At 40.4% G+C, this 26,566-nt stretch overlaps 1 protein-coding gene across 1 annotated transcript in view; it reads right to left on the bottom strand.

The window, feature by feature from the left end:
- fras1 (Fraser extracellular matrix complex subunit 1) overlaps window positions 1–26,566 on the bottom strand; it is a 239,182-nt gene that overhangs the window by 102,219 nt on the left and 110,397 nt on the right. The window contains exons 14-18 of the mRNA XM_073465974.1: window positions 15,172–15,315; window positions 12,485–12,625; window positions 11,756–11,896; window positions 11,475–11,642; window positions 1,918–2,058 (exon numbers count right to left, since the gene is read on the bottom strand). Of these exons, the coding sequence (XP_073322075.1) occupies window positions 1,918–2,058; window positions 11,475–11,642; window positions 11,756–11,896; window positions 12,485–12,625; window positions 15,172–15,315 (735 nt within the window). The remainder of the gene's footprint in view (window positions 1–1,917; window positions 2,059–11,474; window positions 11,643–11,755; window positions 11,897–12,484; window positions 12,626–15,171; window positions 15,316–26,566) is intronic.

Raw genomic sequence — 26,566 nt, 5'->3', positions numbered from 1 at the left:
AAGGAATATAGAAGGGGTCGCCTCTCTTCAAATGAGGTCAGAGACGGTAAACTGAGCCGATGTAATGAATGGAAGATTGCAGCAAATGGATTTTCATTTAAGAGGTAGGTTATGGAGGTGGGCAGACAGGCAGGAGACCCCTGCTTAGCTCTTTTCAGTGGTTAACTGCTGTGCTAACTAATGTACCTGTATCATCAAACATTTATTCTTTATGTATCGTATTTGGTTTAGTGCCATTAAGAGCTTTTGATGTCAGGCAGAAGTAAATCTGACCTTGATATTATTGGAATTTGGTATAATTGTGCTGAACAACGCAAACCTTTACAGATCCTCACCAAGTTGTTAAAAGCTGTCACCACTGACCTCACCTGAAATTACATCAAATTCAGCGGTGTTCACAAACAGACTTTTTAACACCTATCATTAATGCTTTTCATTAGATAGACTGTAATCCAATTACATCAGAAAGCAGGATACAGCAGCCTCCAAACAGATCACAACTCCCTATAGTCCTTTTAAACAGCTTCTGAAGAAAAGAAAATGCAAACGTGTCTCATAAAATTACAGTTAGGTCTCTCTTATTCTAAATTTAAAACGTGTTGATGTTCACCTAATGTTCCTGCACATTCAAAGAAAAATGTCAAATTTGATATGGGTGATTACACTGTGTCCTATAAGTCCTACCTTCAGCCACTGTCGCCAAGTGCTTGCTCATGGGGGAAATGTTGGGTCTCTATAAATAAATTAATCAAGGAGTATGGTCTAGACCTACTCAATTTGGAAAGTGTCATGAGATTACTTTTGTTGTGAATTGGCACAATACAAATAAAGATGGATTGATTCATAAAAAATGCTTTTCTCATCATTAATCACAACTTTTCACAGTTATTTGTTGGTTGCATTACATTTTCTAATATGCAGAAGCTATTCCTTCCCTGTGTTCCTTTCAGCAAAACTGCCTTTAGTGGTGTAAAGCTCATGTGTACCTGTCAGAGAGAAATTAATCATTTGGATTTTTTCTCTTGTTTAAACTGTGGAAGTTTTTCATGGGTCAAAGAAGGTGAGCCAATAATTGTAATGTTTTACTGCCTCTGTGGTTTATTCCTGATTAAGGCAGAACAAGGCACCAATAGCTACAGGCACTGCAAGTCCACAACAACAGTCGTTTTAATTTGGATAAACACCAGCGCTGAAACTCCCACTGGTGTGAGAATAACAATTATCTTGATCATTGTTTTATTGGTTTAAAGGCACGACAACAATGACTGTTTACATTGTATTAGTTTCTCCAGTCAAAAGCACCAGTTACATAACCAAAGTATAAAACAGCCTGCTACAGAGGCATGAACACTGACTATGATGTGCATTCTTGTACTGCTATCTTTGTGGGGACCAGTCTCTGACCTTCAGATTGAGGACATCTTTGGAAAGTGAGGAGATTTGGTCCTGTCCTCATTTAGAGCCGTGTGAGAGTTTTGATTTGAGGGTTACGATTTAGTCAGGGACAAGTGGCTGCATCATGTAAGTGGATGTGCTCAGAAGCTTGTGTGTGTGTGTGTGTGTACATATGTTCACGTTGTGGGAACATACATCTGTGTACACACTTACATTGTGGGGACCTGCCTTCCTAAAGGGGACAAAACGCAAGTCCCTATTAAATAATCATTAAATTTTAGGGTGAAGACTTGGTTTAAGGTTAGGGGAAGGTTAGGTCAAGGTTAAGGTTAGGGTTAGGATTAGGGTTAGGAAAATAATGGTTTCAGTAAGTCTACAGGAAATAAATGAAAGTCTATAAAATGTCCCCAAACGTGATGGAAACATGACTTTGTGTGTATGTATATGTGTGTGTGTGTGTGTGTGTGTGTGTGTGTGTGTGTGTGTGTGTGCGTGTGTGTGTGTGTGTGTGTGTGCTCTCACCTTGGCACTGGCTGTCCTGGACAAAGAAGCCTTGCAGGCAGCTGGGGATACAGCGGCCCTCGCTCAGGCTGGACGGGGAGGCACAGGACGTACAGTTGTCTGCAGATGGCCCAGTACAAAGCCAGCAGGAGTGATGACACTCTGAAAAGGACACAGACACCAGTGTTCATGTGTACAACAAAAAAACATGTAAAGCTGTGGCCCAGGACAGAGGACGCTCCCCAGCTGTAAAGTAGTTATCTTTTTGGTCTAAAACTTTGCTGTGTAAGTGCAGTTTTTGCTGAATATTCTGGAAAAGGTTTTGTTTGCGGAAAGAAAAATCATTCCTACTATTAAGCACTCAGAGGTAACCAGTAGCACAATGTTACAGTATGGTGAGATGCCAACGGAAGGTTTTTTTTTTTCTGTATATATTACTATTTTAGCTCTACTGTACCAGCAATGCAGCGTTAATGCATCAAAATCGAATGAAGGATGACTGTTCTTATTGCTATAGATGTATACGCCAAAAATAGCCTATGTATCTGAGCCTGAACTGCAGCCAATTTTCTCCACTTTTTATGTTATCCTGCATTCTATTGTATCTTGCTCCTTCTTGATGGCATTTTTGGACTCTCAAGAGCTTTCAGTCAGCTCTGCCAGTAAGACGTAATGTAACACTCAGATGAGGCAAGCAGCCAGCTTCGACAATCAGAAGTTACGCATTAACACTAGAGTAAGTGCCAGCTGGGAGAGTCTTATCCAAGAGGGCCACAAGCCAAAAAAAGACCTCTGAAATATGCTCCACTGCTTAGTTTGGACTATTTAATTTAATGAAACATAAAACTTCCACGGGGGTCATTTAAGGATGATTTACAGTATATCGGAGGGATATAGATTTGGAAGTTGCAGGTAGGGAGGTTAAAGCCAGACAAGGTATCTTGGCTCCACATGGCTCCAAGGATTAACTGCTTAAAACTTTACTCCTCTGAAATCATATAATGTGTTATCTGTAAACTGAACACATCACGCTCATGTTTACCAACTCTACAAGAGTTTCTGATTTAGAAAAGTAGAAAAAGAAAAACATCTAAGATTTAGTTGCATGGTCTGATGGAGAGCTAGCTTCCTAATTTATAAGTTATTATTTCACCGTCTTAGTTTTCAATTTACAGTGTTGTTACTTGTTATCACAATTTTAAGTAAACATGCAAATTTACAGGTTTATTAAAATAGCGACTGTTGCAAATATAACCAGTATTAAATTTAGACTTTATTGTGCCACTGCTGCAACATTCCTGTGCTTGTTGTCTTTTTTTTAACACTTGGCCTCAGACGTGTGCAACCCCCTTGTCCCTGATTGTTTACCCTCCCCCTACATGCCCCCACACCCTTCGCTCCACACCACTGCTGCCCTGAATGAGGCCTTTTGTGCACCCTTTGATGTCTGCTTTGGCAGTGTGAAGACAAATAGCTGAGCAGCACTATCAGCTCTGGCACCTGAGCCATGCCACGAACAGACCAGCTACTGCTGATGATGGTGGTGGGGGTGGGGAAGACAAAAGCCCTGTCACCAACTCGCCAGCACCATCAAGTGCATGTGTGTGCACTGTCTGACTTTTTTAGTACACAGTATGTGCACAAGTATGTGTGTTTATAATTACTCCTCTCTGGATTCTTTCAGAGGGCTGTCAGCTGTGTCCGGGTCTTGTGTACACTCTGTTTGACAGCCACTGGCAGGAGCAGACTGCTGCTGTACCTGAGCCAACACTGCAGCATGTGCATATGTGTATGCGTGTGTGTATGTGTGTGTCTCAGCCCACAAAAATATTTTTCCCTTTGGGAACACCACAGTGTCACAGCCAGGACCTTGAAAAGTCACAGGAGTGTCAGCCGAAACCGTCAATCTGACATCTCGTCATCACCCACCTTCTCTCTGTCGCCTACCCATAATCCCCTTCTCAGTCAAATATGGCAATTTAATTTGTTAGCTGTGATGACGAGACGGACTACATGTTTTCGTAACTGAGTTAACCACCCACCGTCACGTCTGCTCATCTATGAACATGCCACCAGGCTCATCTCAGTCACATCTGTGTGACATGAACACACATTCAGTTCACACAAACCTTCAAGTCAAAAAACAAACACACACTCAGAGACATATTAAATAGGCTTCCTGTCAAACTTATTTCATTAATGAGAGGAGAGAATAAGAACGATAGGTACCTCCTCATTCTTTTATTGCAGCTTGGATGTATAATTTGTCGCAAGCCGGAAAGCGCATATTGATTGTGGTATTACCCAAATTCATGTGTGCAGGTCTCATCACACATTATCTGGTGCACACGCTCAGAGAATCGGATTCATTACTTTGTTTTGTGCTGATGGGGTCATAATTTCAGGTGGATGCAGTCGATGAGGTTGTGATTTAGTTTGGGGGTGTGAGTGCTCCTTGATGCCTTCAACAAATGATCCTCCCGGTGCAGTATGGGGCTGATCATCACATTAGTTCAGCAGAGAGTTCTGCCTGCTACACAGCAGAAAAACAAGTGGAGGGTTATATCTCATTCCTCTGAAGTGTCTAATGCATCATTCACATTGATTCTGCTGGTTATGGTACACTAGAAGCAAGTCAACTTCAATGTCAGACAATTTGAGGAAATGGCAATGCAACGCACAACTGCTCTGGCATTGGAGTGACAAATACATCACAAAAAATGAGCTGTTTCAGTCTGACTTGACTTCTACCCTAACTGAAAGTTGTGTTCCTGACCAGATTTCTGTGATATCAGGTTACCTTATCCTGGTCAGGGTCATAAGGGAAACAGCCCACGTGCTCCTCTGGATCTCCCTCTGGGTCTCCCCAGGGCACCCATTCACTCAGCTGTGCCAGGAAATCTTCCAAAAGGAGGTGGCAATGATGTGAAGAGGTCTCCTCACCGAGGGCCACAACTACCCATAGACAGTATAAAACATGGACGTAGTCTCAGTGACGTAACCCATAGGATTCTGAAGAGCCATTGTGAAGCTCAGTGTGGTGGCTTCAGCTGTCACCAGTGGAGCCGAGGTAGACCGAATGAGCTAGCTGCTAGTTAGGCTAGCTAGGGGATTGGGGGATGATTCGCTTTTGGCCATTCAAGGAATGTAGTTTTTGACACCGGTTTTGGCTTCATTTTTCAGCCCTGGAGGTTGCTGCAACTAACATGGCTGTTTTAAACCTTGACCATTTGTTTTTGTAAAGCAGTACTTTGACACAGAGATCCTCATGAATCACTGAGCTCTTCAAGCACAGTGTCACCCTGACATCCTACTGGCAAAACTGATCTCTTCTGTTTGTACCTTTGGCCTTATTCTTCCGGTCATCCGCTTTGTACCCAAAGTTAAGACATAAGTGGCATCAGGCTTTCGAGGATTCTAGTAAGATCATCAATCCAAGCTGGTCTCAGAATGGGGGCCAAAAAAGTATATTCACAAAGGCCAAATATGATTCATATTCAATGAGGGCCTCATATTCAAAAAGCCAGGCTTGTGAGAAGAGCTAATAGACAAGCAACACAGTGGCATTTCTTGTGTTCAATGGCTACAAAGGGTCAGGCACTCACCTGCTGCGTTCAGAGCAGATTTTTAAGGACAAGCAATTATTTAGTCTCAAAGATGCAAGAGGCACCACTTCACTTTCATCAACACCATTATCCTTCATGCTATGCATATGAGGCCTTGTTGGAATTTAATTGGCTGCCAATACGAACCGCCCGGGGGTATGTTTGTGAGGAAGTTCAATATCCAGTGAGTGGTACTGAAGCCCAGAGTGTTTAGTTTACCAACCAGTTTCATGGGTGAGATTGTATTAAATGCTGAGCTGAAGTCAACAAACAGCATTCTGATGAAGCTGCTGTAAAGTTCAAGGTGTGGGAAGATTGAGGGCAGTGGGTATGGCATCCTCTGTGGACTTGGTGGTTCTGAATGTAAACTGGTGAGGGATGTTGTCTTTGATGTGCTGGAGAACCAGTTTCTTAAAGCACTTCACCAGGATGGGGGTGAGGGCCACAGGGCAGTAGTCCCTAAATTAGACACTGCAGACTTTTTAGGTACAGGACGATGGTGGCTGTCTTGAAGCAGGTATGAACGGTCTCCTGTGAGAGTGATATGTTACTGTCTCTGATATTATGAAAAGGGATGCGACACAGTTCAGGCATGTGGTAACCCCTTTGTGTATGTGACAGCATGCTGCAGCTCGACCTACTGAGCAGCAATAAAGTGCCTAAATGCAAACTCTCTCTGTCTGTAGGCTGCTGACTGGAGAGGAGAGGGATTTACAGCCTGGAATTTGCTCTCAGACATCCAATAGCTTGTGTGTGAGTGTGTGTGTGTGTGCGTGCGTGTGTGTCCATAAGTGTGTACAAAAACACTGGAGACTGTGAGTCTCATGTCTTCCATCCTCCTTCAGGACAGTAGCTGCTGAGGAGGTCTGAATATCTGTCAGAGCAACACACACACACACACACACACAGACACACACACACACACACACTTGTACAATAGCCCCCATTGTTCCCAGCCGTACACCTGAACCCACTGACACTCCACTGAGGGAAACCTTTGTTACTGAGAATAGAGGCAGAGTGGAACAACTGCTTTACATATTACTGTGAATAGAGCTTTAATGACACGTCATTTATCGAGTTGATCCTCAGCTAAGTGTGTTGAGCCTAATTTAGGAAGCGAAATAGAAAAGTGAAAAAAATAGATAAATGACTCTCAGACACAAAAGCTGATGTACAATGTAACTCTATGCTGAGACAAGCAGTTAAAATCCAATTTTCTATATAACAAACACACCAAAGTGTGAGCTTAACACGGCAGAAATTCAATATTCAATTTTCAGATGTTGCAGAGACATAATTCAAGTCAAATCAGAAAATGCATTTCAATACATGTTCAGGTGTTTTTAAATTTCATACACGTTTATTTTAAGTCATACCTGAAACAAGTCAAGCGCAGAACCACAGATATACATAGAGAGAGGCCAACCATGACCTGACAATTGCAATGCAACAGGAAAATATTTTTAAAAGAGTAACTTAACCCCCAATTTAGCTTAAGACTTTGACCAAGAGGACAGAATTACAGAAATAAGGCAAATTATTACTGTTGCAGTGATTACTATAGACTGGGACAAGGATTAATTAATATAATAAAATGTATTATAAACATATTCTAAAATGACTGCAAGTGAACTTGATCTAACTTCAATCATCAGCACTGAATTTTCACATTGAATACATACAGTATGAACAAGGTATGGACCTTGGTATGCAGATCAATATCACTACATCTGATCTGTGGGGTAGTGCCGCAGAGACACAATTTGGCGTCTGATCTACTCTGGGTCCCTTGTTCAGGTTGTCTGATATTGAAAGACTCTGATGAACCCAGGATACATCAGTGATGATGTGTCACACTGCACCATAGGATGTATAAAGAAATAAAATACAAAATCAGATAGACTGAGGCAATTACTTGAAAAGTAACAAAATTAAGGCCCAATCCAAAAACACCCCTTGCACCAACTACAGGGCCCTAGGGGTAGGGTGTCCTGATCCTTGTTGGGGATAGAGGGGTTGGTTCAAGTATAAGGGCTACGTGGCCCTCCAAATGGAGGTTTTTCAGAGACACACTTCAAACTAAGGGTTATGAGAACTTTCTTGTCCTTTTCTTTATAAAAGGCATAACACTATTGCTGGTAGTTTAGCTAACTGGCTAGCTCGCTGGCATTACATTGTTATTGCTGATTTGTGCATTTTAACGTACTTCAATGTAGCCCCCCATCTCTGATGGCATATGGCGGCCAAAATTTAACTAGAGTCACTAGTTGCTGCACTTGGTACCACTCTTTTTTAGCAATGACTTGTTTGTTTATGAGAAGTTGTGAATAAATTGCAAGTGTCCATCAGATAAATGTCAAATGGCATTATGACAATACCATAGTAGTGCAAGAGAAATCACCACAGCGGGAGACACGATTTTGGAGATGTCTGGTCACGTCTGTTTACACCCCCTTGTAACTCTTTTCTGAGTGGCAAGAGGGCACTCAAAGAGAGGGGCCGGGGTAAAAAGGCTTGAGGCTAATTGAGGCTTAGCGTTCATTAAAGGCCCATGCTGCTTCTTGACATCACTCTCTGTCCTATTTGCTGATTAATCTGATGTTTCTGTATGTGATAATGAATATTAGCTATGCAGGTCTTGCTGCAACCATGAATTCAATTTGAATCCAAATGAAAAATACCTTGAAACTGAACTTAAACCCACTCTAGCCCCTATATTGGCTCAGTGTTGGTCCCATGCGATCAGAGATAAATGCTTGTTAGAGGACACTCCAATCCAACTACTACACATTGATTTGCAATTATCTCCTCCAGGATGATTACGGGAATCCAATACAGCTAACGACTATTCAATTGAGGTAAAGTAAACAAAAAATTCTCTGGTGCTTGGCCCTCTCTAAACTTAAAAGTAAACTGTTGTGAGGAGACAAATACTGCTCTGCCCTAAACATCACTAAGTGGCCTCAGGCTCAAAATCCCTAAAATCAAAGTGATGCAGACTCCTGAGCTCTTAGAGAAATGAATGTAAGGAGCCTAGAGGTTGCAAATATCCATTATTCAAAAGCAAAAGCATGGAAACCAATTGGCTGCACACTCTAATTTTAGGCCTACTGTGAGCCAGCAAACCAGTAATCCGGTTTCTGGTCTTGGTGATACTGACTTTTCCTCACAGACCAAACGAAACAAGAATTGGGGAAAGGTATTTACAACAGAAGCAACAAATCACAATGTTTCACAGTTTTAGGAATCCACATAACCATCATCTAACAGGAAACTACAACAACATTCCTCAGGGCACCCTGTAATTGACATGATAACTAAATTGTAATTGTACCTTGAAACACAGCTGCTGAGTAACTGTAAACAGACAGCAATGAATTATCTGCAACACTGTGGGAAATCCCAATGAAGCTATACTAATAGCAACCTGTCTTGTGTTCAAACTCTCTGTGCCTTACATGTGACTCATTTTCTGCACCATCTCCACTGGCAGCTCATGCTTTGAAATCAAAGCAGTGAGAAGTGCAGAAAAAATACCATACCCCCAAACCTCCTGTCCAGTCTTCAGTTTTCATGATAAATAACTGTACAGTTCGTTTGTGAATGCAGTGCTGAAGCTTTGTATTGTATTTTCATTTCCCCAGAGTCCAGATATGTCTGTCGGCCACACAAACGATGAATGCTGCAACACTGCATGTGCCTTTAGACCAACACCTTCGGGAAATCAGTGTTTGATCAATGTATGATGCTTTCTTTAACCCTGACCACTATATTTCCCTAGCCTTCACCAAGACATTCTGGTGCATGTCAGAGGTTTGCCCTTAAGTAACATGACTTGAAGTTGAGTCAGATTCAAGCCATAAATCTGGTAACTTTGCAAAAACAAGGGACTTCCAACTTGACTTTTGCTTTAGTATCAATGACTTGTACCCTCACTAGGGCTATCCTTTAGAGATTATTTCTCCCCCATGTTAAAAAAGAAACTTGCGGTGAAACCACTATTAGTTTCAGTAGACACTAGAGAATTTCAGATATAAAGACTCTGATGTGGTATAATAACATAAGTAACACATCAAGACACAATTGGTTAGTTTGCTTTTAAATGTTAATCTAATATTGATTTTAAAGTGATAAATACACATTGTAAGGCATGCAATATTTCTGTAATTTCACTAACATACTGATACTTGAACAGTACTAAAAAAAACTCAAGATGGCATTACAATACGTAAAGTGGCAACTTACTTAAAAATGTATCAACCAACAATCAGAGACGGGCACAAATACATCACAAAATACTTGCTTATCAAATACATCAAAATAAAATCCCAAATACTGGTATGAGAAATGTTATTTAATTAACACACAAGTAGTTTGTAATTTTAAAGATGTAAAAAGACCTTCAATACAAGCTGATATTATTACATTTTAGCCATTTAGACGCCTCAGTATGGGCTGGATTTTGTTGGGCCAGTTGTTGAATAGCAACAGACGGGAGCTTGGCTATTAAATTAAGTCATTATTTTGTGTTATTTTATCTTTAATTCAAGTAACTTGGTGTTTACTTTATCTGTTCTTTTAATTCCCAATGTAGCCTACAAACAGTTTTCTATTGGGTCTAACATATTTCATATACTAATGACAATTAACTTATTATCGGTTGTTAAGGCAGCCAACAATCCATTAAAGAAATTGCTTTGTGCAACACTCTTGTTCTTCCAGGTCAGGATCAGCGCAATGTCTCATCATGTCATAACCACTCTTACTCATGCACTCTAAAGTTTCTGCGCATACATACCTAAAATTCAACTTTAATGTAAACGGCACCTTAAACTGCTGTTTGGTAGTGTGTGCATTATCTCATTTCAGGTAAGAGCAGCTGCTGCAGATGAAAACTGAGCTGGGAGGAAAGTAGAGCTGAACTAAACGCCAGCGTTGGCGATTGACTTGGCTTCGTTCGAGGACGAGACAGCAGGTAGAAAAGAACAAATACCCCTCTCCCTGCCAAATACTGAAGGCAGTGTGGTCAGTGGGCACAAAAACTGAACAGGGAGGTAATAAGATAGCAGAGCAGCCATTGTGTTAAGTGGATAGAATGTGACGGCACACAGTTGGAGGTACGAGGGAGGTAGAGAGAACTGATTACAGTCTTTCCATCTCCGGTTCCTCTTCGATGCTGTCCTGTTTCGTTTAAAAAAAAAGCCTTTTTGGCGAGGATTTGTTAGCTGCAGCGGTGTGTTTGTGTGTGTGTTGGTAGGCGAGTGATAATTATTCTCACTTGACAGACTATCCCCTCAAACCTAAAACCCACCTCAGAAATTAGCCCATTACATGCACAATTTCACACTCACAAACAGCCTAATTAGGTGTCGCCACACAAACAGTATCTTCCTTCTCCGAATACATCCACAAAGTTTACACACACACACACACACACACACACACACACACACACACACACACACACACACACACAATTCCAAGTTTTCCAAGTTACAACTTTCCAAAGCGTAAAATCCAAAAAGCGGAAATCTGCACATTGGAGAAGGTCAAAGCAACACATATTCTATATTCTTATCAAATAAATCACTTAAAACAGATTGTCGATTAAACCAATTTTAGTCCATGAATTTTCTGTTAATTGACAGTCTGACTGGTTGACTAATTCTTTCAGCAATAATTACTGTTATTCAAATAAAGGCACCATTTGCATCGAGATCATTTTGCTTGGATAAAAACATTTTTTTCTTTGCTCAGTCATGGATTATCCTTTAAGCTCTGCTTTCATTGGGCTTTAACAAATTACATTAGTGCGAATGACTACCTGATCTGTTTTGAAACCCAAAGTGGCTAATGATTGACTTGCTTATGGGCATGGTAACTAGAACAGCAGAGACACCCTAGCTTACCCTTCCAGGCACTTCCTTCCAAATAAAGGAAGAAATGTAAGCAAAGGCTGTATGTACTCACCTCTGCATGTCTGCATGTAATCCAGGAAGCTGTGTGCAGGGCATCCAGCAGTGCAGACGCCGTGCTGGAGGTGACTGGACTGTGGCAGGAGGGCTTCCTCTGGTTTGAGACAGCGGAGGCAGTCTGAGGCCAAGGGTCCAACACAGGAGCGACAGGACGGATGACAGTCTAAAAGCAGAGGAGATGAAAGGTCAAAAGGGCAGACTGACAGTGGTGGAAAATTATAAAGCACTTTTTGCAAGCATGTATCATTTTGACGAAACGTAGATACAAGGTCTTACTGTGGCAAGTGCTGTCCTGGGAGTAGAGTCCCTCCCCACAGGCCTCCACACACTGACCTTGGTGGAGAAGGAGCTCACCTGGACACAGGGTACACTGGGATACCGAGGGACCCCAGCAGGAAGCGCAGGAGCTGTGGCAGGCTTACGAGAAAAAAAGGAAAAGAAAAGAACTGAACCTGAACTGTCGGTTAAGAGATTAATACTTAATACTTCCTCTCTTTCACGAAATTTTACTTGAAGAACACCATAATGCTCTTAAAGTAGATTAAGAGCATTTAAGCCATGTGCCTTTGCACCTCACATGCTTAATGTTCTTTGATGAACAAGAAAGGAGGTTGCTTGACAGTGGCTTTTAATCCCAGAACTTTGATTTCATAAATAAGTTACTTTAACCGTTTTAATATTTGAAATTTGAGCGTGACCAGAGAGCTAAAATGGGTGATTACATGAGTAAAAACAACAGTTAAATATTGTTAAAATGTTTTGCAAGACTTGACTACTGTAGCTGGTTGAAGAAGAAGAAGAAGAAGAAGAAGAAGAAGAAGAAGAAGAAGAAGAAGAAGAAGAAGAAGAAGAAGAAGAAGAAGAAGAAGAACAACAACAACAACAACAACAACAACAACAACAACAACAACAACAAGATGTAGAACAAGAACAAGAAGAACAAGAATCAACTCCCACAATACCAAGAAAGGATGGCAAATGTTTGGTGTTGAAGATTTAGCTTACCTCTGCATCTGCTGTGGGTGTCCAGGTAATGCTGAGCTGGACACTGGGAAATGCATTTCCCATGATGCAAGGCAGTTCCCGGCAGACAGCTCATGCACTTGGGGTTGTCAGGGAAACAGGAGGCACAGGACGAATCACAGGCTGTGAACCGCAGCATGTTAAAATTAATGGCTTCTGGTCTGAATGATAAAATGCACTGTGCTCTATTTAAAACTGAATTAATGAAAATAAAGTCTCTGAAGTTCAGAGTTTGGAGTTCGTTCAACTTTCTGTTTCAACTGTTAGCAAGTTTTTGTTCACTTTGTGTTGTAGTCGCAGTAATAGAAACTTAAAAAGTAATAAGATACAAAAAGTCTTTGTAAAAAGTGTAGATAGAAACAACTGAACTTCAGCTGAATCAACACGAGTGCATTCGTGTGTGTGCATGTGTTTCATATTAACATGACACTGTGACAAGCACACATGCCCAAACAGATCTTTGCCTTCATCAAAACAGAGGCTAAATCAGTAAAAGGGAAACCTTTTCAAAGCTAATCCAGGAAGTCCTGAGGAAGAATATCGAAAAGTTAAAAACCCTCAGCTCTCTCCAGATGTTGACATTTAAACCAGGTCTCATAGTACAAACTGGCAAGTTCTGATGGATTTGACCTTTTTCCATAAGTTCCCTGGGTTTTGACATTTTCTAAAAGAGGGCTCCTCACTGAGTTCTTTGACTCTTGCAGACGGCTGCTCACTGAAAGCTTTAAGTCTTCCATATGAGCCTCCCCACCCACATCCCCCACATCCCCCACAACCCCTCCAGGTGGTTTTAACCAAAGAAAGTTCACCATCGCCCTGAGGGAAGCCTATTCTCGCTCTGCTTCATCTTACCACTCAAAAATAGAAACCATCCATATTCATACAGGATCTCTTTATTCAAAGAGCTTCTGAATCCTCATTAGAGCAACAGAGAACTGCTAATTATTGTATTTTTTTTAATTGTTTGTTTGCTAACTCTGGCTACTGCTGACTTTTCATTTTGGCACCACGTAGAGTGGATGCTGCATGAGGCTCCACAGGGACTCTATAGAAAAACAAGCCCAAATAAACCTTCACCATCGGTTCACCGATGAAAGAAAAAAAAACCTCTTATTGTCTCAAATGGTGAACAAACACATTTCACATGGATAACTGCAGTTTTGTAAGTCGCTTTTTCCTCCTTAACCTTTCTTTTTATAGCCTTGAATTTAGAAAAATTGGCTGACAGTATGACGTATATGATTTATTATGCATCTGTTTGTTTATATGTTTTTGAAGCTACCGTATATACATTGGGCATCTTTTCATATATGACAGTATATTTTCAGACACTTTGAGGCTTTAAATACAGTCTTTGTTTTTTGGGGCTCTATATTTTTTTATAACTTTAGTGGATAAAAGCCAAACAAAGAAACGAGATCCTGTCATATTAAACCATTTTTGGCAAGATAAAAAAGACCTTTAATAGCAGATTTTTCATCTGCAATTTGAAGATTCTCAGGTAAACAAAAGTAAAGTCTTGTGCCATTTTGCAAAGCCATTTAACAATCCTACTTGGTAAAATCAGAGAGTTCAATTACCATTTCCACAGCAGCAGAAAACAGACCAGAATGCCATGCAGAAGCAAGACAGGTTTTGTTTTCTATGAAGCTAAATGTAATATGTTTATGTCAATTTCATGGGCATTCTGGAAAACATAAAATGAATAATTGAAGTAGACAATTCAGGTTCAAGGAAAAAAGTTAAACAATATTTATCCTTTACCCTACTTCACATGTTAACAACACTTTAGCTTTACATGAGTGTGTATTGGGTCTAAATTAAGTGCTTTATTAATCCCTTCATGTCTTTAGGGTTAAATCCTGACCTCAGATTGGCTTGAGGAACAGGTCCAGTTGTGGAGCCAGTGCCTTTGTCAAGGGGATCAGTGAGAGAAATGCTGCAATCCATTGCAAGTAGGAAGTCGATATTTCTGTGTCTATATTCCAGACTTCTGAACGTAATGCCTCCCAGTAAATCTGCCTGGGAAAAAATGGATGCCCACAGCAAACTGATGTTTGATTGGTCCCTGAACTTCACAAGCAACTACAACATTTACTCATTTAAAAGATTAGCACATGTGAAAAGAGAAAGGAGGAGTTGGCTCATATCTTGTGGTTTGCAACTTCTATCAAGCATGAATCAACTGAAAGCAAATTAGAATTACTCGCTATTGAATGCCTACGCACAGCAGTTAAGGTACGCTTCCTCCAAAATATAATCAGTTCATCCTCGAGTCCAAGTGGACGTTTGTGCCAAATTTGCAGAAATTCCCTCATGGTGCTTTGAGATATCACATTCACAAGAATGGGCATAGAGCCGGCATAAAGGCTTTATTGAAAACGGCAACATAAAGTAAAAAGTGATAAATAGGTAAAATTGTTGACTGTGTGCGCTGCCATATTGCTGTGACATCATGTGTGTCTATGTCAGCGAAATCAGGCTTGGCCGATCTTGCCCAAGTTTCCGACTTGGAATTACGACGGTTCTTTGCACTTTACCGTGTCAGGTCGTTTTTTAGTACAGTGGAATTCAGCATAATCCTCCTATTCCTAAAATCTTAATATCAAAAAGGGGAAAACATGTTTCATCCGTATCAACATCAAATGATTACTGTGTGTCAGTTTTACCGTAGCAGATTCCTTCTTGACTGTAGAAACCAGCGCCACAGTCAGGAACACATTCCCCGTCTTTGAGCAAGGCAGCTGGGTCCGAACATGACACACACTCCTGCTGGCTTGGCCCACGGCACTCTGAGCATGACTCACTACAGCCTGGAAGAGAGAATAGAAAAAGTTTACTCTAGGTATCTATATACTGTATACTAACAGTGTAAAATGGCCCTGAAATAACCGCACCAGTGTGTGTGTCTTAGCCCACTTACTATAAATCACATGCACTTTATATTACAGGCAAACTTTGGGATTTTTGACATATTTTCTACCTTCGAGGCAGTCTGTCATTTTCTTTCCAATATGTGATGTGGTTTTAAAACGAGCTTTTCAAATCATCTGCGGTTTCACCTCCATTACAACACTACAACAATGTGGCTTTGACAACAATAAAATGAGACATCCTGGGCATTGTGACGGCGTTGCATTACCAAAATTAATTAAAAATCTCTGCCTGGAAGGCTGGAGAAACAATGAAAATTCTTTAAAACTAGCAGCTTGGTTTGAAAAAAAGAAAAGAAATACCTTCATGCACTTTGCACATTAAGGAAACTTTTATGGTTGTAAAAGAACACTGACAACATTCTGTTGAGCGTGTGTGCGTATGTGTGTGTGGTCTCCACAGCTGCCATTCCCAGTGGTATTTTATGAGCCCTGATAAAACCAGCACCAACAACACTGGAGTGAGGTGAGCTATGTGGGGAGTCTGTGTAAAAATTTAACTGTGTGTCCGTGTGAGTGTCTGTTTGAGTGTGGTGTGAGTGTGTGTGAAGGTGTGAGCCAAAGAGACAAAGACAGACAAAAACACAACAGGAACAAGACACTGACACACATGCAATCTTGTTAGCGAATTAATCTTGTTTTATTTTTGATTAAATGTGGGTGAGGCTTATTTCTATGTGTCTTTGTGTCGTCATATTGCTGTACACTCATCTGTCTGTATACAGTGTGTATGTGTGTGTCTGTGTGAACAACTAGAAGCTCCAAAAACCTATTTCAACACCAATTGGTATGATTATACATGATTTCCCAGCGGCCCACAGACTGAAGCCAGATGCCACAGCAAGCGCAACAAAAAAAAAAAAAATTCACAAAAAAAAGAGACAAAAACAAACTATAAGGAAAACACAGGAGTACTGTGAAAGCTCTGGCTCTGATACAGCTAACTGTGGTGTGAAGTAAACAGTCTTGTCAGTGCCAGATTTCTGGTGTACATTCACAAGCTGGTGCTGTTTTGTTCCAGACATTATGTTCAAATTAAGCAGCCTTTCTAAAAGATGCCCACACTTGAAAAACAGTGAAAATTAAAAAACTCGAAAATCCGAATCGGGCTCCTTGGGGGTCGCCTTTCACAAAGAGTTCATCTTTATGTGAAACTCTTTCTGATCTTTTTTTTCGTCATGATCCTCGAAGTTGTTCCCATTATCATCTAAAACGAGTTTATGGGTTCAGTGGATGTTCATCTAAAATCCAAAAAGTCTCGTTTCTTGTATAATCAACACTGCAAAGTTGGAGGTCCATGAATCCTTCTGGGTGTTCTCCTTTGGCTGTGGCTGCAGCATTGAAACCCTGAGACAAGTTGTATAACCTCTCTATCATGGTTCACATGGTTAGAGGAAGAGACACAAGAGTCCCAATCTGTTGCTACTTGTGAATACATTTTATCTCACACTACAACCAGAGAACTATTTCTCTGGCCTCTTTCTGAGATCCAAATCCATGTCTTGGAGCTTGTTGTGTGTTAGACGCATGTGGAAATGCTGTTAAATTTCAAAACATTTTATTGGAAGGGTTTTTAAAAGAATCAGCTGTATAATGCCAATGTGTACTGGTTGTGGATCAAAACGATTCCTTGAAGTCCCAATACCTTTTTAGAGCAGGAGCATCACCTTTCTGTGAGCAGTATATTGGATTGGTTTTCATTTCTGATGCTTGTCCTCCACATACATTTGCATTTTAGTTTCAGACATAAAGCGGTTACATCAATGAGTTCTTGCCCTTTGATTGGCAGTTTGAAAATGCTTGCATAGAGCACCCCGGGCTAATCTTAGTTTGAGGCATCCAGACGGGATACCGGCGATCTCTTAGTAATCTTTGTTCTTGAATTTCTCCAGATCTAACAGAGCTTGAAGGCTTCTTCAATCTCAATATTAGGAAAGCCGGTAAAGGTTCTTTGTGGATCTCTGAAACCTTCAGTTGAATTTGGCTGTACTGAAATGTGGTATTAAATTGAAGTGCATTTTCCGTAAGAGTAACAAACTAATTTTATCTTATGAAAAGCCCAACATGCCTATTTGTCCCGTCAGGATTTATGCAGGTCTAGTGTGAAATACTCTGCTGAACAATAAATAGATGTTCCACAGTCTCTCCTGGTCCAAAGCTCCTGTGCTAGTGATGTAAACACCAGCAATTCCTAATCTCCCAGTCCGAACCACTAGCTGCATGACTAACTGAGCTAACTCGCTAACTATTTGTTGAGAGTATGAATTCGACAGGTGGCCAATTCTTACATATTGCACCTGTAAGTTGTAAGGACAAGAGACAGCTGTGTATTCAGAAAGAGTGAATGAGGTCAAAGGTTAAAAAGTGAAGAGACAGAGACAGAAAAGTGAAAGTTGGAGGTGAAGAAACACTGAGGAAGAAGGAAGGAGGATTCAGAAAGCCTAAGAAATGAGCAAAACACATCAAGTCAAGGGGATATTCACCGCGGGAGAGTATAATTAATTTAATCAGTGCCATTTAAAAAATGCTGATGAAAATCTCACTCAATTAATGCCAGAAGTTAACCAAATATGTTATCATGGAAGTTGCTGGGAAGCAGCATGGGATAAATGTACTGATCCCTCCTGCTCCAGGTGACAACATTCATATCTTCTGCCACTCTCTCTGCATCCTTCTCTTTATCATCTTGAAAACACATATTTCCTTCCAGGAACATAACACACTTTTTCACTTTGATCAAACACACACACACCACATTCCTGTCACTACCGCAAACACTTTACTTCCAACAGGGTTATGTAATTTGATGCACATTTAATATGTTTTATTTCCCTTGTTCACATGTTGTTTTTATTTCCCTTGTTATTTTTTTATTCACCTCCATGCTGAGCTTTGCTGCAATTCACCTGACTCTGACTCTTAGTCATTAAATATTTTATATTGAAACACAGTCTTGAACTGCAGTCACTGGCGTGGCAGCCTTGTCCCCCCTAACTCCACCATCTTCCCCTCTGAGTCCTGATATGAAAGTTTGGTCATAAACATGTAATGTGAGCATGATATGACATGTATTGTAGTAACGTCAATATGGTACAAAGCCTGACACGGACAAATGTGAATGTATCAGTGGTTTGCAGAATTTTTTAACATCTTTAATTTGGCAACAGGGCTGTCCAGGCAACTCATTTCAGTACCATTACTGCGACAATCTGCTGCTTGTTCAACATGCAAACACTAGATATGCACCAGGCTGCCATTCATTGTAAAGAGAAGTTCAGAATAGCATCCTCGTGCCTCCCCTCTCCAATTAAGACTCAGAAGTAAGTGAGAAAGGTTCAACTTCATGCAGTTATCCTCCATCATGCAGGAGCAACAACCCTGAGACAACCAACAGTGCTTGTTTTGATTCCCTCAGGAAACAGACTGGATTTTCGGATCCTCCAAAACTCATGGGCGGTATCATAATCAGCCTTATTGCAGATTGTATTTTAAAGCAAATTAAAATCCAGTTACGGGTAACAATTTGTAAACACTTTCTTTTATTAAGATAAGCAATTTAGAGAATGGTGCAGCCCGGGAAGAGATATATGTGCTCTCTACCTACCTTCTTAGTGAGACAGTTTAATTTGGGCTGTGTTTATCTCATCCACACAGATTCTGTTTTCTTTTCTCCTTTTTATTTTGCAGCATTTTGTTGTGCAAAGGCAGGAAGTTTGTCCTCACCACATCTCCACCCACTCCTCCCCATGTGGAACCCTGCTATGTATTCAACCTCAGTAAAGGGCTACATACATACAAGGTGACTAAAAAAACCCTATAGAAACATGGAGATGTGTGTTATAAAATACACATGTGCTCACTTTGCATATTGCGTATTGTTCATGCCAGATGGAGTGGATACAGCGTTCATTATTGTCTGTTTTGTTGCGTTATTTGTCACATTTAGCATGTGTACGAAATGAAATTCGCTCCATAGAATCAGCGCTTTTCACACTTTACTTTTCAATGACTCACACTGTGTTTCTTTGTTGGTCTCTCATTCATTCTCAACTTTCCTCTCCTTTTCCTTCCTCTTCACATTCAGGGTGAAAAATTACCACAGACCAGCAGCCAAATCGAGTTTTTCACAGATTTTACAGGGGGTGGATAAATCTGTCTTTACAGCATGGCATTTAAATCACTGACAGTGGGTGATTTAAAAGGACCAAACCAGTGATCTTGCATGTTTTAGCACAATAACTACAAATCACTTATACTTTATAGTACTTGGGATTACTTTTGGAAACAAGTCATCACTTTTAAAAATTCAAAAAGCCACTGGTTTCAGCTCAACTTTGAGAGAAAAAATGCATCTTAAGATTACTAATATCATAGCGAATATACATTTCTTAAATTAGGGTCACATACAGCATGTGCGCTGTAAAAATGTTTCTCTTCTCGGTACATCAAGCACCTGTGATGCCTTGGTCACACTACATGACTTTCTGCCTTGTAATCGGGAGTCTTGCAGTCGTAGTGCTTCAGACACTACCAGCGACGGACTGGTAATCTGTGCGTTCTGGAAAAATCCAGAACGGCCGTCCAGTCCACGGCCGATTTTTTTTTTTTTTTTTTTTCTTTTCGGTCGACCGGCCTTGTCAGTGTAACAGTGTAACACCTCCCTACCAGCAGATGGCGCTGTAGCGTACATTTGTCAATCAAACATAGGCCTGCACTCTGTCAAAAAGGCATCAAAGAAAACACTAATGTTTTCCCACACTTAGGTTTTCCACTCTAGCCTACCGCTCGGGAAATGGTGGGCAGAAAACGCAAGGAAAAGGGTGGATGGCAAAAATTAAAAGAAAAGAAGACAAAGCTATTAGAAAATGAAGCCTCAAAGTGTAGGAAGTTAACAGAGCTTTTCGACCACGGTGGGGGTGGGTCTAGTGCCGCCAGCACCAGCAGAAGCCCTACTGAGATAGACAGCGAGCATGACGCGGATCATGATGTGGAGGCGTGTAGGCATGGCTATTTGCCGGAGGAGGAGGAGGGAGAAGAGGAGGTACTGGTAGGTGACGTGCAGACTATTCAAGTGACTACTCTGATAATCAGCTACTTATTTGATTTGCGTTGTGATGATGATATATAATGGCTTGTTGCCCTCAAAAGAAACACGCAGTGAATTTGACAAACATGCTACATTAAAAATAAGGAAACACGGTAAATGACAAATTAATTTCTGCCCTAAATTAATGCATTGGCCTGGAACCTAATAAAACGGCAGCAATGATAACTTGTAATGGAAGACAGGGGAATCAAACTTCTGTAGAGTTTAAAACTAATTTGTATCACGAAAAAAATACAAACAATAACACACATTGGCCACGGTTACATGAGACATTTAATTCTGAATTAATAATTTGATTTAAGTAGCCTAGTTAGGAATTTAAGGGCAAGAATTTACATTGACCTTTCATTTAATTCCTGTCTGTGAAGTGTTTACATTATGTTTTGAAAGCAGAATTAAGTTTTATTCAGAATTAAAGTGAGTTAACTCAGAACTAAATATCTCATGTAAACCCAGCCATTTACACATTTTATTTTATAAGCTATGGCTATAGGTTTTGGTGTTGCCTAGGCAATTTAATTTCTGTGTTAGCCTACCTAATTCTAACCTTTCTTGATAAAATGAAAGTGGAGATATTCAATTTTCTGATATAACAGATGGGATGTTACAGAATAACAATTTAATGAAATTAAATTTCACAAAGATTTAGGCCACCGGTCCGTTCATTTTGACTCCATCTCAGACATGCCAGTGTACAAGGCAGTAGGGCTGTACAGTGACACTGTAATTGACAAAGTGGCAGAAAACAGTGAAGCTGTCAGTGATACTGTCCTCTATACATTCAAACAGTTCTTAAATAAACACTGAAAACAACTGTATGTGTGGGTTTTCAATTATTTCAAAACCATATACTAGAACCCCCTTGGCGCACCACGGTCGGTGGGTGGGCCTATTTGGGGGGAAAGTCCAGGGCCTTTTTTTGGTCCCAGTCCGTCCCTGGACACTACATGACTAAGCAGTGACAGCGGGTCAAACATTACAAGATCAAACACGTGACACGGGAATGATGCAGTCCAAGCAGTCCAAGTTGTGTGTGCCTTGATTTGTAGCAAGGAATCATTTGTCACTGGAACTGCCTGCTCGTTTTGTGGTTCAACAAGGACGAAACGGTTATAAATACTGAAAAGCTTGTGAATATGTGGTTCGATGGAAATTATAGGCTATTACTGTGCAAGCTCCATACACATAGATGCATGATAAGACTGGAAGCTGCTGAGGATGACAGCAGAGGGGAGAGGAGAGGAGGGTCTGCTCTCGTTGGCCGGAGCTCGTTCTTAGCTTCCTGACCCATCTGCCACTCCACCGGATATTTAGCCTGCTAGCTGTCGCTGAGCTCCTGGATCGCGTCTTTAAACAGTTCATACATACCAATCACCGTGCACGGTAGCATGTGCTGATCTGAATGTTATATAAGGGATTTTGTCTGCAGCGGCAAGATCAGGGCTAAAATCCTGGAGTGTGAACTTAAGATAAGCTTAAGACACTCCACCTTTAAAAATGAAAAAGTCAACAGCACTCCTGAGCTGTGATCTGAGAGATTCAAACATTGAAGGGAAAGAATAACCAAACATTGGCACTGTTAAAAATATAAGTAATCTAATTTGCATTTAAAAACTCAAAACCACCAAAAGTTCTCCGAGCAGCCCCATTTAACTTTAGTGCAAGTCGACAAAGCTGTAACATGGTCAAAATTAAAGGAAAGCACAGCAAATGCTCCCTGTGATTGATTACCTATCTGAGGCAGGTTTCAAGTCTCTGCAAATTAATTTCCATATCGCACTGACACGCATGCAAACTAGCAGCTGCCTGGGAGAGAAGATATCAATCTAAACTTTGATGCTGAATTCTGAAATATGAAAGGCAGTAAAGTATATGAGTTGTAGTTATTAGGCTAAAACATGGGAAAGTAAAAGAGGTCTTTGAAATTACAGTCAATTGGAAACTCATTTGAAATAAAAGTCAATGAAGAGTAAAGTTTTTTGTTCACTTCCGTGTGAAAAGGGTTAAACTCGAAGTTGGAACATATCCTCCTCTGTGACAGGTAGATTGACAGGTGAAATATAGTACTTACCTGGCCCACTTTTCTATGCTCCTCAGCTCTGGCTATTTCCTTGCCATCATCTACCTGTCTGTCTTCTTTCCCTCCCTCAGTTTCTGAGCTTGTGCAACTCTTTCTCTCTCTCTCTCTCTCTCTCTCTCTCTCTCTCTCTCTTTCTCTCTCTCTTCTTGTGGATGCTCTCTCTTCTCTGTCCCAGGCTTTTTCTTGCCTCAGCCCTCCGGCCGCTGAATCTCTTGTCATCTCTCTTTCTCTCTGTGTGTCTGTCTCTTTCTAACAAGCCCCTTTTTTTTCATCTCTTCACACATATGTTCAATTTTAATGTCTCTCTTTCTTGCTGTCCTCTTCTTATTCTTCTCAGTGTGCTGGAGATCCAGAGAGGCTCCAAGATACTTTCTGTCTCAAATGAGATGACACGTTGTCGGGCAGAAAATAGCTGAATACAAACTCATGCTGCATCAAATTTCATGCATTTATTCCTCATTGATCTGCTCCACCTAGTCATGACTGATTTTCCACAGCAAAATTCAAACATTCAGAAGAAACATTTGAATATTTTTTGATCAAATAATAACGACTGTCTCCTTTCAGCAAGAAATATGCAGACGATTTCAAACTATTCTTCTTGCAGATGAAGTAAAGATACAAAATAGGCATCTATAAGCGCACATACAGTACACATGAACACTCCCCCTCCAAAAATGGTTATGGCCGACAAGGGGATTACACGTCCTTTACCTTGCCCCTTGCAGGAAAGCAATTTATTTTTCTGTGCAGCCCGAAGCGCTAAGTTATCAGCAAATGTAATCCTAGCAGGCCAGTTGCCAAAAACCTCCTCTAAAGCCTTTTCTGCATAAACCAGGGGAGGTTGAGATGAATGCACAGTCACACGGTGCAGTGGATAATCTTTAATCTTCGCTCTCTGTCCTCCTGGGACGGGCGGGGGACACATGATTACTGCGCCGCTGCCGCAGTTCACAGCCGCCCGCACCTCGAGTAATAAAACGAAATGAGATGAGAGATTCAACAATTAAACTAAGCATGGAGAAAGCAGCTTTGTGAAGAGGAAAAGAGCGGGAGCTTTTCCTGAAAATCCCTAATATTGGATTGGAATCGGTAACGGAATCAGGTTTGCATCTGAATGTTTTTCAGTTATTCTGATACCTGGTCACTGAGAGCAAAAAGCCAAAATCTCTACTTTTATTTGAGGAAGCTGCGATGCAAAACCTGTAAAGACCTAAAGAAACATGAATATAACTGCAAAGCTGCCGATCAAACCGTTCCTTTCAACTTCTAAATGCAGCACAAAAGAAGTACAAAGTTTGATCTTCCAAAGGTGAAGCTGAACTACAGAATTAACTCAGCAAACAGGAAAAAAATCTCATTGTCAACAACTTTATTCGACTGTGTCAAGGTTTTTTGTTTGTTTTTTTCTTAAAAAAGAGGCTGGGAGCCAAAAAAAAAACTGGGTGATACAGTCAAGCCAGTATTGATTAAATCTCCCCCGGCTTTCTCGAGATCTCACAAAGCCTTTCACAAAGTGAAACACTCAGAGCTGTGAAATTTATACATAACCAAAAACAGCTCTCAATGCCGAGATGTTTTCTAGTTCAGAGAAAAGAAAAATACAATATCGTTCTCTCAAAAGCTTTTCTTGTTCTCAGGTGAAGTGCGAGTGAGAGGTCAGTATGGAACAGCAGGGAAGCCATCATGAATAAAAAAGCTGCTAGACTTTGCCTCAAAGCCAACAGCAGTGTTTATTTTCAGAGATGTACTGAGTAAAAATAGTTCTTAGAAGAAGGTTGCCTTCATATATTCTCACAGAACATAAGAGACTTTGTGAATGAAATAAAGTGACATTTTAAAGATGCTTGACACACTCATTCAAAAGGCTGATGGTTTATACCAGGTAGTATTCTCACTGATAAATCCTTTTTCATTTTAAAATGAGTTAGTAGAGAGAGTCGGTTGTTTGCAAGCTCACTTGCTGACTGTGAATGCATGTACATAAAATATTTTTGTATTCATTGCGTTTCAGGCTATCACCGTCTTTAGTTTTAATTTTGTGATTTCCTGTTTTTTTGAGAGTATATCCTCATGTGCCATGTTTTACTTTCCACTTCCTGTCTTTGTCTGTTTTCTTTCTCTGTGTTCCTGTCGTCCCGTCGTGTTTGCTGCTTGTGTTATACTTGTTTGTACTTTGTTCTTGGTTTGTACTTATTTTAGTTTTATGCTGGTGGATTGCCCTTGTTTTGTTGCCCGCCTTTTTGCCTGCCTTTTGCTTTCGATTTTAAATTTTACATTTTGGACATTGGATTGTATAGACTACAGCTTTAGTTGCATTAAAGCCTAGTTTTTGTTCTGTTACCTGCCAGCCTTTTTAATGTTGTGCGTTTGGGTCAAGTTTTGCAAAATCTTGACAAGGACATGTTTTGCGATGTCTTTATCATGCATGTTCATATCGTCGTGACGATGAAAATACGATGTAAAGGTCTGCACTAAACTGTACATGAAAACTTTTTTCATCAATTATAACCAAAGTTTGGTCATTTTAAAGAAAAAAGGAACAAAGCTTCTTCATCTATACAGGATGTGTTCAGGCAAAATACACAATCACTGTAAAAATGTGCTTAAACGGTAGAAAATTGATTTAAAATACAAAAAATACACTTCTGGCCACATATACAATGGTATCAGCTCATAAGATGGGCTTCATTCAATTGAATGCTTCGTGGTAAACAGAGAAAACATGCAGAGAAATGTCACCAGCTCGTATCATTCTTCTGCACCACTCTCATGTTTTGAAAGTCAAAAGTTTGGATATAGCATTGGCTCTCCTACATATATATATATATATATATATATATATATATATATATATATATATATATATATATATATATATATACATATATATATATATAAAAACTCAAAAGAGGAGGAAAAGAAATAGACTGTGAAGTCAGCCACAGAAAAGAGAACAACATAAAAGGCAGACTTTTCAAAGTGAGTTTGTGCTAAATATTACTGTATAGGATACATTCACAGTCGGTCAGAGCAGCAGTCAGACTGTGAGAATTTGGTCCTGAGTTTCAGTTTCACACTGTCTTAATGTCTTAACTGAGTTAATTTGGGTACAAAATGATGTAATAAATGAGACATTTAATGGGCAGCAGATATCAGTTACCAGTCCTTTGTGAGACAGAAATCGCAGTTACAGTTTTTTCATAGTATAGATGTGTGTGTGTGTTTTTTCACAGTCTGTGTTTTGAAATTAGTGAGCATAACTGTTGTGTTTAAAAATGAAGAGGTGAGTGACAATGGTATGTATTAGACAGGACATATTCTAGTCAGGAGCTGCACAGTCTGAGCAACAAGCCAACTGTGTCCGTCTCACAGAGCCCTCGGAGACGGGAGGAAAAAAAAGGACGGAGAACTGGTTAAAAGAGCACAGAAAAAGAGGAGAGGGGGAGAGAAGAAAGAATATCTTCTGCACAACGACCATAATTATTAACAAGCTGACTTTGAATGCATGCACAAGCAGACGCAGTAAAGCCTCAGTCATGAGCTGGAGGCATTAACAAAAACCCCACAGAGACCTGAGAGAACGCTCCGGGCTGTGGGTGGTCCTGGTTCTCTGCCAAGAAACGCTACAATCCGGCGTTAATGTCTCCAGCACCTTCCAAACACCTCGCAAACTCATTACTGTTGTCAGCTCTTTTCTCCTCCTCTTCTCTTCTGTCTCTTCCCTCATTCCTTCCTTCTTTTATCTCCATAAACAAACGCTGGAATAGGAGTTCACTCAGGCTAAATCCACCCTAATAGCCTCGACCTGGGCACCTACTGATTTACAGCCACAGCCATTTTGAGTCCAAATTTCCACTTCTGCACTTTTTCTCCATCCCCAGGAGAAACTGCTTGGGAAAAAACAAGCGTTTTCGCTCTTATTGCAGCAAGTTGGAGGTTAA

This window comes from Pagrus major, chromosome 5 (assembly GCF_040436345.1).
Source record: "Pagrus major chromosome 5, Pma_NU_1.0".
Lineage (NCBI taxonomy): Eukaryota > Metazoa > Chordata > Actinopteri > Spariformes > Sparidae > Pagrus > Pagrus major.
This window is presented reverse-complemented; position numbering and strand designations above follow the sequence as displayed.